The following is a 12996-nucleotide window of genomic DNA, read 5'->3' on the forward strand; positions in this document are numbered from 1 at the left end:
TTTGCCATATGATCTATCACATTGTGAAATTTACAACTGCTCCTCCCCACTTCTTTCCTTTTATAGTTATGGCCTCTCTTTGGAGGACGTCTGACTAAACCTGAGAGGGGAAAGTTATTTTATGTTCCTCAGGTAAGCCCTTGAGTTATTCTGTAATCTTTGATTTAAAGATACTTTTATTTGTTGTTTAAAAATTGGCTTCTAATGATTTTTGCTCTACTATTATCAGAGGCCTTATATGACCCTTGGAACACTTCGAGACCAAGTGATATATCCAGATGGAAGAGAAGACCAGAAAAGGAAAGGGATATCTGACCTTGTAAGTAAAGGCTTACCTATCCCAAACCTGCTGAAAATACTCTTTCAGATTCTTTTCCTTAATCAGTTAAGTTTCTGTGTTTTTTTAAAATCCTCACCCAAGGAGTGAGGATATTTTTAATTTATTTTAATTTTTTTAGAGAGAGAGTGGAAGGAATGGAGGGAGAGAGAGAAACATTGATGTGAGAGAGAGACATTGATTGGTTGCCTCCTGTATGCGCCCAGCTGGGGGCAGAGATTGAACCTGCAACCTAGATACGTACGCTTGATTAGGAATTGAGCCTGAAACCGTCTGGTGCGAAAGCCAGTGCTCTAACCACTGTGCCATGGTGGCCAGGGCAGTTAAATATTTTTAATGCCAGGTAGTTTATCCTAACTGGTAAAGCCTTCTAAAGCCTTGACAGTAGTTATAATTTCCAAATTGTGGTAAGATGTTCACCACTTTGCTTAAATATGACTTCTTGAATGTTTAACCTTGTTTACAATATTGTTTGCTTTCTCACTACCCTTGCCCTTTAATTATGTACAGTAGTTTCTCCTTAAGCTGTTAGATCTATTTTGTCATAATTAGTATAGATAGGAAGTCAAGGGTTCAGGGCAACCTTTGTGCCACATTTTTGTGTGAAATGTGCCTCTTTAAATGATGCAAGAGAATTTTAGTGATTTTTGTTTAAAAAATAAAGCAAGATAGAGAATGTTGGTTCATAATAAGCTTGATTTCATCTTTAATCATTTTGCTGAAAGGTACTGAAGGATTACTTAGATAATGTCCAGTTGGGTCATATCCTTGAACGTGAAGGAGGCTGGGACAGTGTTCAGGATTGGATGGATGTACTCAGTGGTGGAGAGAAGCAAAGAATGGCAGTAAGTATACTCTGAAGACATTGCACAGCAATGCAACTGGTTGATTAATCAAGGCACAGTTTTACTTTAGACTTTTCAATGAGCAATTATTTTAGTGTAGTTTCATTTAAATGATAATAAAAGGTGCTTGAAAGTAACTTGCATGTAAATTTGGAATTCTGAAAAATTTTTGAATTTTCCTATGAAAGGAAAGGCTGCAGGTCCAATTATATACCACTAATCCATTTTTATAAAAATTGAGGAAACTTAGTACCACATTGATCCTGGGACATATGGTAATTCTGGTTGGGTTATGAGATCTCGTGCAATATCTTTTCCCTATAGACATCTCTTTGTCTTACTCAGGCTGTTCTCTCTGAAGTAGATGATCAGCACTAATTTTATCATTTTATTCTTTATTCTGTTCTTGCCCCTTCCTCTGCCATTATATGTATCCTTGTTTCAGGGCTCAGTATCTGGTACCTAAAGTTATTTAGATTTTTAAAATTTTCCTATTATAGAAAAACATTGGAGAGGAACTGTTTTAATTTTATGTTTAACTAAACTTAGTCAAACATGACTATAGAACACTACATGTTAAGAGTGATACTTTGAGTACTCTGTTAAGAGTGATAACTTTTTAAAGAGTCTTTTTCTAACTGTACATACCATAGTGTGAGCAGATCCAGAGAAATTTTTCTTTCCAGAATGTTAATCTTGTGGAAATTAGGAAAAACTGCAGCCAAGGAAAGACAGCAAAAGAAATGGTTTATTGCAGAAATTCTTATTCATTATCTTCAGGTTATATTCTACCTTATTGTTGCCTCCTACTTCCTGACTTTGCATGTTGTTATTTCCAAAATCATGCCCATCCTGTGGAATTTAATATCAACCTAATATTGTGATTTGTTTGGCGAGTGCTGTAATATGAGATTAATTTAGAGTGAAGAATGAACCATAAACAAAAGAAAGGAGAGATGCCAGCCATACTCAGAATAAAGGCTGAAGGAGTGAGAATTTGAGGTGTTTGGGCATTCCTTGAATCAGTTTAGAGGATGGCTGTAGGAATAGCTGCAAGTCAAAAGAACAAATTTAAATTTCTGTGCTATGCAAAAAAAATGGAAGGATAGTCAAGATTCATAAAATGGACGCAATGGAAACTCAGGGAAAGAAAGATGAATGCATAATTAATAAACTCTGTGTGCGGTCTAAAGGTACAGAGGGGGCAGTTTTTATTTGAAGATAAGAAAGTCAAGGCCTACAGGAGTGAGAAGATACCTTGAAGAGTAAGGGAGTGGGGAAGTAATCCTGTGAGAAAAGATGGACGATGATAGAGTTGTTTGGAAAAGGGACAAAGCTTACCCGTGACACTGCTGCGTCACCAGGCCATTGAGGTTGTGTTCTGTGTGGGCCAGTGTCTGGAGAATCGAACAGGAAGTTTGTAAGACAGCACATTGTTTTACTGTTTTCAGAGGGTTTCTGGGGAGAGAGGAAAGGCAAATGTGACAAATATTAACATGGATGAAGTAGGGTGAACAACGTGTGTATTCATTTTACTAGTCTTTCATTTTTTTGGTAGGCTTAAAAACTTTCAAAGTAAAACGTTGAGGGAAGACAAGACAGTTTTTATAAGTTATAAAAATTTATGTTTATAAATTATGAAAATTATAATTTTTAGGAAAAACAGACTTGAAAGGTTTAACCACCCAAAATAGTGAATTTATAAGAGTTAAGGTTTGTGTAAAACAAATGAACCAAAGGAACTTTTGGGTGAGAAGAGTCAGGATTTGAATTTGAGGGAATGGAATAATACTATTGAATAAAGGGAGGTCTGGTGACAAATTCTTAAACTTCCTTTAGTATAAATGTGGGGAAATAAAATTATTATTCCATTATTATAACAGTATACAGCATAATTTAATTGTGGTGTAGTTTCCACAGAGTTCAGTATTAGCCAGGTGTCTGCCCTTAATAATCTAGATCCAGATATTCTCAACTAACTGTAATACAAGACAGTCCTACAGCTACCAAAAAAGTGCACCGGGATAATGATGAGGAGAAATTGATTTTGAATGGCAGGTCCTGTTTAATTCTCCTGGCAGCCCTGTGAAGTAAGGTCCAGGCAAGGGTAAGACTTGGCCAGCTTAAGCAGCCGTACAGCTCCAGAGCGGCAGAACTGAGATTCAGGGCCAGGTGACTCTGACATCAGCACACTTGCTCTTAACCAGAACGTTATAGCCTTCAATGTGCAGGTGGGCCGCCTGTCCAGTTCTCTCCTCTCATTGTCCCTTGATGTCTCAAGTGACATTTCCTTTCATTGTACCCATTTGGGCCCACCCATCATCAGCCAGGGTTGCTCCACCTAATATCATAAGTTGGTAGATCTTATTTCTCTGAGTGATAGCTATCTTTCCCACTCCACTGTTTTTGCTCTTTCTATTTAGTAATAGGTTTTCTTATTGTGAATTATGAAAAAATATATATGATAGAAAACTTGGAATATTTATAAAATTATAGAGGGGCCAAAACCCCCGTACCAGCAATACCACTGCCATAAAAGTTTTAGTGGTTTTCAATCCATTTAATTACAAAAAATTTTCTTTTACCTAATTGTAAACTATCCTCCTTCAAACTCTCTGCTATTTCTTGAATATTGACCACTCCCTTTTCTTACAGTTGATCTGTTCTCTTCTGACTCTGCCTCTTTTTCTGTCTAGTACAGACCTAATAATCCAGGGCCTAGCATGGGTCCTGGCACATAGGTATGCAGGAGGTGTTTCTTAAAGGAATACACAAGTGATCTCTTCCCCTTAACTTCCTTCCTCACTTTTTGTTTTCTCATGTTACCTGAACCCCAATCCAAGAGCAGTTGGCTCCCTTGGCATTTCTGTGCACAGGCTTCTGAGCCCAGCTGAAACTTAGAATGATATGAGTTGGTGCTGCCACACTTCCATGGTTTCCAGGCTTCCAGAGGCTCACAGCGTGGCTCAGCATCATTTTACTTATTTTTGCCCCCTCCTTTCATTTTTCATAATTGTTTAAAAACTACCAAAGGCTTTCTACCCCATTACCTTACTCCATCACTCTCAGCAAAATAACTTGCTTCCTGCTTAAAGAAGAAAAGAGAAGCTGCTCGGTGAAACGACAGCTGACTTTTATTGAGTGCTTAATAGATGGGAGGCGGCATGCTAAGCACTTTACACAGGTTATCTCATTTAATTTCCACATCAAGTCCTGTAAGGTAACAACTCTGAGTGTCCCATTTTACAGAAGAAATTGAACTATAGTGCAATTATGTAGCTTGCCAAGCAAAGACAGCTAATAAAAATTAAAGTTGTGTGGGTGGGCGGAGGGTGGCTTGTCAAGATCAGGTAGCAGAGTGACTGCAGTGTTTGTAAGGGTGGGGCAAAAGTAGGTTTGCAGTTTGGAAAATAATAAATAATAATACAAGAATAAACTCTGTGTTTTACGTGCTCGCAACTGTAAACTTTTGGTCCACCCTGTATGTATTCACTTTGCAATCTTATATTGTGGTATCAAGTAGCTGACAGCATAGTAGAGAGAGACACACATGAGAAAATTTCCACACAATGTGGTGGTGAAAGAATGCAAAGAGTTCCGTGGGAACACAGAGGAGGGGCATTTGTGGAATGTCTTCAGATAATCACTCCTCTTAATTAGCTTTTCACTGGCTGTCCTGACCTCCCTACTTCCACTGTCTATGAAGGGTATGCCATCCTTTGTCTTGAAAAAAGCAAAATGCCTTTATCTTTGTTTTTGGACCCTTTCTTCTCTGACTTTATCACATCCCTTTCCTTTAGTTATACTGGCATGTATATACACACACACACACACTCTATATTTAATCTCTTCTAGTCTTTCTCTTTCAAAAAGAAATTTTCAGATCTTTCTGATCTAAAGAGTAAACTTGGCCTTAACCAAGTAGCCCATACCTTTCTTTCTCTGCACAGCTGTACTTTTTGATAGTATATACTGGCTGCTTCCCCTTCCTCACCTCATACAAATAGGTATAAACCCCAAGAAATCTGTTTTGTATGTTTTAGTCATTTATCAGTTTCTTACATATAAAGTATTGGTTGTACAGTACTGATTTAAATGGGGTCTCTGCTTATGTGAATATTGTAGCCTAGGGAAGTAGACAAAGACACAGACAAATACAAGGCACAGCATATGAAGTGCTGCAGAGATGCTATAGAGGGACCCATTTGGATTGACAGAGGTGTCAAGGTACGTTGTCAGAGGAGGTGACATTAGCAGAAATTTGAAGGATGCAAAGAGCAGAGTAAGTCGTTTGAGACATAAGGAAAATGTGCTGAGCCTCTAATGCCTAAGACTAGACCTTGTGTCCTGATAGTCAAGAGGAGTTGATGCTGGCTAGAATGTGGAGGTTCCAGAGTGAGTAGGTATAAGATTGTGCAGGGCCTTGTGGGCCACGGTAAGGAATTTGAGTTGCGTTTTAAGTGAAACGGGAAGTTGTTCAGGGGTTTTAATTGGAAGAGTGAAAGTCTGCAGTTTACATGTCTGAGACCCTCTCTGGGTGACATGGAGAATGGATTGGAGAAGAGCAAAAGAGGACATAGGAGGCTATTGGTGGTCATCCAGGCAGATGATTGTGTTCTGGACTAAAGGCATGATTGTGGAGGTGGGAAGAGTGAGTGGGCTCTATGCAACAGGACTTACTCAAATAGACTAAAAATGAGGGGCATGGGGCGTGAAAGGGAGGAGGCACAGAGAAAGATCAAGGACTCAGGGCTTTCTGGCTTGAGCAACTATTTGATAGTGTCATTTTCTGAAATGTTTAAGATTGGGAGTGATGGATGAATGGATTTTAATGGGAAAATCTAGAAAATCCATATGAGTTTTAGATTTTTAAAATCTGAGAGTCCTGTGAGATATCCAAGTAGAAAGATCAAATAGGAATTTTTATATATCAATCTGGAAATTAGAAGATGAAGTGTGAATGAGAGATATGTATTGGGAGTCTACAAATGTAAATAATATTTGAATATAAATATATTTGATGAGATCACTTGGAGAGATACAATATAGGAAAAAGAGAGTTAGCTCTGAGCACCCCTGACATTTAATGGTTAAGTGGGAGAGGAAATGCTGGAAAAGAAACTGAGAAAGCAGCCTAAGAAGGGGGAAGAAGCTTAAGACCGCGTTTTCACTGTCACTTTCTCCAGAAGGAGGGTGTGGTCACATGAGTTGACCTTTGCAGAGAAGAGAGAAGATAAATTGGGGAAGGATAGAAAAGTATCCATTGGTCTTTCAACCTGGAGATCATTGTTAGGGGCAGATGACAAATTGGAATATTTGTTAGATAAAGGATCTGAATAAATAATTCCCAGAAAATAAAACACATATGGAAAGTAAATGTGAGAAAATGTTCATCATTCCTGCTAATCAAAGAAATATAAGCCATCACAATCTTGATCTTAATTTTTACTTATAAATTAGCAGAGGCTTTAAAAAATGAGCAAGCGGATAAAACAGGTGCACTCAAAAATTATTGGTGGGAATATTAATTGGTAGCTTAATGTTAATGGGCATTACTTAAGCAACAAAATATTTAAAGGTAGACACATTTTTGCACCTGAGCTATTTATAAGTCTGAATTCTAAGATTTGGTTAAAATAAGTACCGTTTAACCTTGTGTAGAGAACTTGCTTTACTATTAGTTTAAAACTCAACTTCACCTCATATCAATCCTAAAAGTTTTGTTTTACTCTGAACAATATTTCCCATGAATTACATTTCTCTCTTTGTTCAGGAAGACAAAAAAAAAATAGGTTTATTTATATTATTTTTATTTCTGGGAAATAGATTTCTTGAGTTAGAATGATTTTCATAATTGATTTACAAGACTGTAAATGCATACTTAGTTTAAAGTAAATCTATTTTAGCTTATTAACTTCTGCATGTGATTATACAAAATATTTCTTTTTTGTGCTTCAGATGGCAAGATTATTTTATCATAAACCCCAGTTTGCTATTTTGGATGAGTGCACAAGCGCAGTGAGTGTGGATGTGGAAGGCTTCATCTACAGTCACTGTCGAGAGGTAAGTGTGCAGGTTCGCAGTGTGAGGGTCCATGTCCCCCTCCTGGTTTACTCTGTGTCCAACCAGATAGCTATCCAAAGAGAAGATTCTGAGTTATAGTAACAAAATTACTATCAAAGGATGATATCTTGCTTTAGCAAAGATTTTAAACTGATAATAGATGTGAGCGAAAGAAAAAGTAAATGAATTCTCTATGTAATTCTCTTTAGCCACATCTTAGATGTGAAATAAATAATATATTTAAATTTATTTGCCTTTTACCTCAGAGTTAATAAACTGGTATTTTCTTAATTTGGTCCATTAACTTTATCTAAATATAACTTGATTTTTTAATCAAGAAAACGCAACAGTAATCATTTGGCAGCTTCAATTTATCCATTTTTCCTCTGGCCTGGGCAATATTTTACCAAAGCTGCTTTTAGTAACCTTTTCGGGGGCTGTCTATATTGGTTCCATTCTTTAAGTAATTATTCAGTAGTCTCAGTGTGTGTGTGTGTGATTGTCACTACCATCTACAAAATGTTGAGCAAAATCCAGTAACAATGTATGAAAGTAAATGAAGTACAGGAGTCTTTTAACATTTTGTAACTGTTCTTTGGGAGCTTGCAATAAATATAAAAGGCCAAGTAGCACATAAACTATGAATTCCTGCTGCTCCAAGAGTGGTCAGGGGTCAGCAGCATCAACATCACCTGTGGGCGTGGGCCTGTTAGAAATGGAGAATTTCACACTGTTCTAAATCAGAGTCTGCATTTTAACAAAATGTCCAGATGATTCAAATGTACATTAAAGTTTGAGAAGTGTTGACATCACTGATGAAAAGTAAATTTGGTACATTCATCTTCGTGGGAAGATTTTAACTGTTGTGCTGGTATTGTTTCTTTAATGATTTCTATTCTTGAATCAGTTTGGGCTGTTTATAATTTTTTATGCATTTGTCCATACAGATTTTCAGGTTCATAGATATTAGAGGTGTTTGCAGTATTCTCTTACACGTAAAACCAGGTAGTCTGTATTTGATCAGTGACGTAGAGGCCCTTTGCTCATAATTTTGGTCATGTGATTTCCTTTTATGTCTAGCTATAGGCTCTAAGTCCCCAGGTAAGCTGTAGTTCTCCTGTTATGTATCTTGACTTTAGTAATTCTCTTATAAAGAATGCCTCACTAAGTCAAGATCTAATCCAATTATTGTAGAATCATGAAAACAAAATAATACACAATGCTAGTACCTATTAGTTCAGGTATTTTTTCCCTTAAACAACTTTCTTGATACCTGTTAGTCTTCATTATGTAGTTGATGGCCTGTGCTTTGTATCACCTTGAACATTTGGCGTTAGTTGTAATTTTTTCTCTTTGACATTGATTTTTTAACTATAGCTACTGAAGCTTGTCATCTTATAGTTTAAAATATCTAGAGTAGTTTAAATTGTACTCTGTGTTATTGATATAAACCTAAATCGTTGTTTTTGTATTAGGTTGGCATTACTCTCTTCACTGTGTCCCATAGGAAGTCTCTTTGGAAACACCATGAGGTTTGTATTTCTTACATTGAAGGATACAGTGGAAGTATATTTCATTTAAATATGTGAATTCGAGTGATTATGGTTTGAGATTTCTTTTTTTTTTATCACGCTATATTTTTTCATTGATTTTTAGAGAGAGTGGAAGGGAGGGAGGGGGAGAGACAGAGAGAAAGAAACACCGATGTGAGAGAGACACGTCAGTTGGTTGCCTCCACACACTCCTGGACCCAGGCCAGGGATTGAACCTGCAAGCCAGGTACGTGCCTTTGACCAGGAATCGAACCCAAGATCCTTCAGTGTGAGGGCCGATGCTCTAACACTGAGCCACACAGGTTAGGGAGGTTTGTGATTTCCTGGTGTGTGTTCCCTTTTATACATGTACCTTAAGGGAAAAGGGTGATTCTGTTTCAGTTTTATAAAGTGAAAAATGATTTTCTTAAATATTTTTGTAGTTGACGGTTTTGAAAGCTATATTATATATAAACAATCACTTGTTATATATGATAAATATTAGAGAACCAGTTAGTGGTTCTCCAGTTTTATAAATCACTGTTATATAATAACTGACTAAAATTTGCATAATTTTATCACAACTGTGGCTAAGTAAACTTTTTCTTACCATCCACTATTGACAGAAGGGAAAAGAGTCTTAGGAAGGATTAGATCCCAAAAAGTCTAGGGACATTTTTAGTGTCGATCAGGGGGATAAGGAAACTGAGTGAGGTCAGCTCTGTTGATCATTACACCATGATAAAGTAGAATTCTTTAGGTAGTCACTGTAATTTACAAAGACATTCTAGTGAGGTTTATGCTGTGGCTTTTAAAGGCTATTTTACCCTGGTTGGTGTAATTCAGTGGTTAGAGCGTCAGCCCGCACTCTGAAGGGTCCTGGGTTTGATTCCTGGTCAAGGGCACACACCTGGGTTGCAGGTTCGATCCCTGGCCCAGGTTGGGGTCATGCAGGAGTCAACCAATCAATGTGACTCTCTCGCACTGATGTTCCCTTCTCTCTTTCTCTCTCTCCCTCCCCCTCCTGCTCTCTCCCCCCCAACCTTTCCCACTCTCTCTAAAAAATCAATGGGAAAAAAATCCTCATGTGAGGATTAACAACAACAAAAAAGATAGTTTTTATTATCTTATGACATTATAATTTCCCAATATTTTCATGAATTGATTGAGAGATTGAATAACTAGAAGTCAGAGCAATTTAAAATATATCCAAGCCTTTGTGTGTTTTGTTTTGTTTTTATCCTCACCTGAGCATTTGTTTATTGATTCGAGAGAGCGAGGAAGAGAGAGAGATGTGAGAGAGAAGCATCAATCAGTTGCCTCTCTTGCTCACCCCACCTGGGGATCAAACCGGAAGCTAGGTCTGTGCCCTGATCAGGAACTGAACCCACAACCTTCTGGTGTACGGGAGATGCTCCAATCAAATGAGCCACCCTGCCAGGGCAAGCCTTTGTGTTTTCTTAGAAGTTTGTAAACTTAGCAGCCACAGGACAGTGAGAGGTCTTGAATTCTACCTCTTCTCTTCTTCTGGAGATACATGTAGACAAGTAGCAAAATAACCATCAGGCCAGTGATCATGTGAAAGAGGGTGACAGGAAGAACAACAAAGTTAGAGGCCAGAATAGCTAAGAAATAACAATATGGAAAATGGGAAAACAAGTTTTTTCTGCAGAGAGAAAGCCACTGAACAGAAAGCTTTATTAACCACTGTCCTGAGTGTGTTCATCAGATGGGAAATATAGGCACACTATATAGCTCCTTTCCTCCTCTGCCAAATCCAAAAACAAACAAACAGAAAGTCTTTAGTTAGAGGTTCCAAGCTGACCTAGGAAACATCACAGAAGCATTAAAGACTGCCTGACTGAACAGACTTGCACTTGGTGCAATTTCACTTGTGGTAGCTCAGGTCCTTGGTTGTGGAGTTACAGAAACACTCTTAATTTGTGGGATGCTTATAGATTTGGTTCCTTTAAAATAGCAAGGGAGTCTAGTGTTTTAATTCCAGAGTTGCATTGTTGCTCTTTTTAAAAAGAACAGACTTCTTTATTTAGTTTTACCTTGGAGAGCTGTATGCATTTCTGTGTACAAACTTTTTTAAAAGTTTTAGTGTCTTAAAGTAATAATTTCTAATCATTTTCTTGTATAATAATTTCTACAGAAATTCCTGACAAGAAGGAAATTCTCTTAGTCATTGACTTTCCCCCCTTCTTTCCTATAGTACTACCTGCATATGGATGGCAGAGGCAATTATGAATTTAAACAGATAACAGAAGATACAGTTGAGTTTGGCTCTTAGAATCTGGAGAACGGTACCTGCTTCGATGAAATAATTACAGGATACACTTAGAAATGCAAAGTACATTGTAAAATAAAGTTGGGCTTTTTTGTTTTAAACCAAGCAACAAACTAACTAAATATAAAATAATCGAGAACAAGTTGTTAAAACATTTAATATTATATAGAATATTGCTAATTGTGTATATGTTGGTTTAATTATTAATATGTACTAAGAATGATGTTATTCTTGTGGTTGAAAAACTGCCTAAATTAAATTGGGCTTACATCAGTGTAACCTGATTCATCCTGGGATGTAAACCATTGGGAGTCAGTTAATCTGACTCCTGTGGATCTGTCTTTTCCTTAAATCAGGGGTGGGGAACATCCGGCCCACAAAATCATTTGATGTGGCCCTGCCAAGTCAACTGCAGGTGGAACTCGAAATTTAATAAAATTAGGAGCTTTTTTCATAGCTAATTTTTAAGTTGATAATTTTGTATAACCTGTGAATGATGTTATAAATATCCAAATGGCCCTTGGCAGAAAAAAGGTTCCCCACCCCTGCCTTAAATGAAGAACCCTGTTTAAAACGGGTCATCATGTGTCCTGTTCTAACAAGATAGTCTTGAGTTTCATTTTCTTGTGCCCCATGATGGTGGGAAGCAAACAAATCATAGTGTGTTATCAAAGCGTACAGCATCTTTGCATAATAGCGTTTATTACACAGCGGCAGATTTCTTTAGCTGCCACAATTATGCTCATTCCTTGTATATGTCTTGGGGTACATTTGACTCCAGGAAAGCCATTTGAATTTTCTGTGGCCAAATAATAAATGTGTCCCTCTCAGCCTGCAGTATTGAGTTGTTTTGAGGGTTCTTACAAAAGTATACCCAGTCCTGCTCATGGGGCAGTTACTATGTTTCACACCTAATCTTCCCAATGTTTGGGATATTGAAACACAAAGTCCTTAAATGTCAAGTTCAAGGTCTGAAAAGATGTTTAGATGTTTTTAAAGAACTGGATGGGTTTGTGTACATAAGAGCCCATTCATAGAAGTGTGGTGGTTACATGGTGTAAACTCCCAATGAGCCATAGGAATGCACTGTATGAACGAATGCACTGAGTATGCAACATTATCACTGTCTTTGTGATTTCATGTTTAAAAATGTTACAAAACTATTATGCACATGGGTGAATTATGTTCCCTAGGTACTGGTTCATCTCCATGAATCTTTAATAACTTTTTAATATTTGGGTTATTATGTTGAACTATCCTAAGAAATCGATTTCACCTCACCATACCACCATTAATGACCACATGTATTATTTGCACAGTGAGAACTGAAACGGAATATTATCAATAAACTCGATGTGAAATCAGTCTTTTCAAATTGGGGTTCAGAAAGGGACATTCTTTATTCTTGTTTCTGCAAAACTGGTTTTGTTTTGTTACAGAATTAGTTATAAGAATTATCGGCTACTAAAGCAAAACTTGATGTACTGATTCCATAATACATAACATTCAGTTTTTACCACTCTCTTTAACAAACCTGTATACTTAATTTCTGTTCAGATTTTTTTTAAAACCAGATATTCTGTACACCCTTTGCTTGTTCTTTTTATTCTGGTATCTAAACAATGGGCAATTCATACGGTCTTGACTTGAAAAACACAAAAATAAATTAACATTCAGAAAGCTCTTTTTGTACCCAATGTCTCTTTTTTGAAAAGTTGTGACATATGTGGATTTAATGAAATGAATTTCTCTTTTAGAAAAGCCAGTTAAAACTTTATTGTACCTCATAGATGCTACCAAATAGCCAGGAAACCTTAAAATATATTACTGGTCCTGGGAAAGATTTTAAGGCCTGGGGAAAGTTTGAGATTGTCAGATTTCTGGATTACCCTAACCTTTCTAATAGCTGCTTCCCAATTCCTTCTA

General features: G+C 37.1%; 1 protein-coding gene across 2 annotated transcripts in view; it reads left to right on the forward strand.

The window, feature by feature from the left end:
* Window positions 1-12754, forward strand: part of ABCD3 (ATP binding cassette subfamily D member 3) — a 68281-nt gene extending 55527 nt beyond the window's left edge. Inside the window, exons 18-24 of one of the 2 annotated variants that reach the window (XR_013999459.1) lie at window positions 67-132; window positions 230-319; window positions 1063-1182; window positions 7141-7245; window positions 8721-8777; window positions 10996-11408; window positions 11605-12754. Coding sequence is in view for 1 of the 2 variants with exons in the window: in XM_081146213.1 (XP_081002339.1) it covers window positions 67-132; window positions 230-319; window positions 1063-1182; window positions 7141-7245; window positions 8721-8777; window positions 10996-11073 (516 nt within the window). In the remaining variant the exon portion in view is untranslated. Of the gene's footprint in view, window positions 1-66; window positions 133-229; window positions 320-1062; window positions 1183-7140; window positions 7246-8720; window positions 8778-10995 lie in introns of both variants that reach the window. The other variant, XM_081146213.1, reaches the window with a different exon arrangement.
* The last annotated feature ends 242 nt before the right edge of the window (window positions 12755-12996 follow it).

This window comes from Miniopterus schreibersii (genome assembly GCF_964146895.1).
Source record: "Miniopterus schreibersii genome assembly, chromosome: 8".
Taxonomy (NCBI): Eukaryota; Metazoa; Chordata; class Mammalia; order Chiroptera; family Miniopteridae; genus Miniopterus; species Miniopterus schreibersii.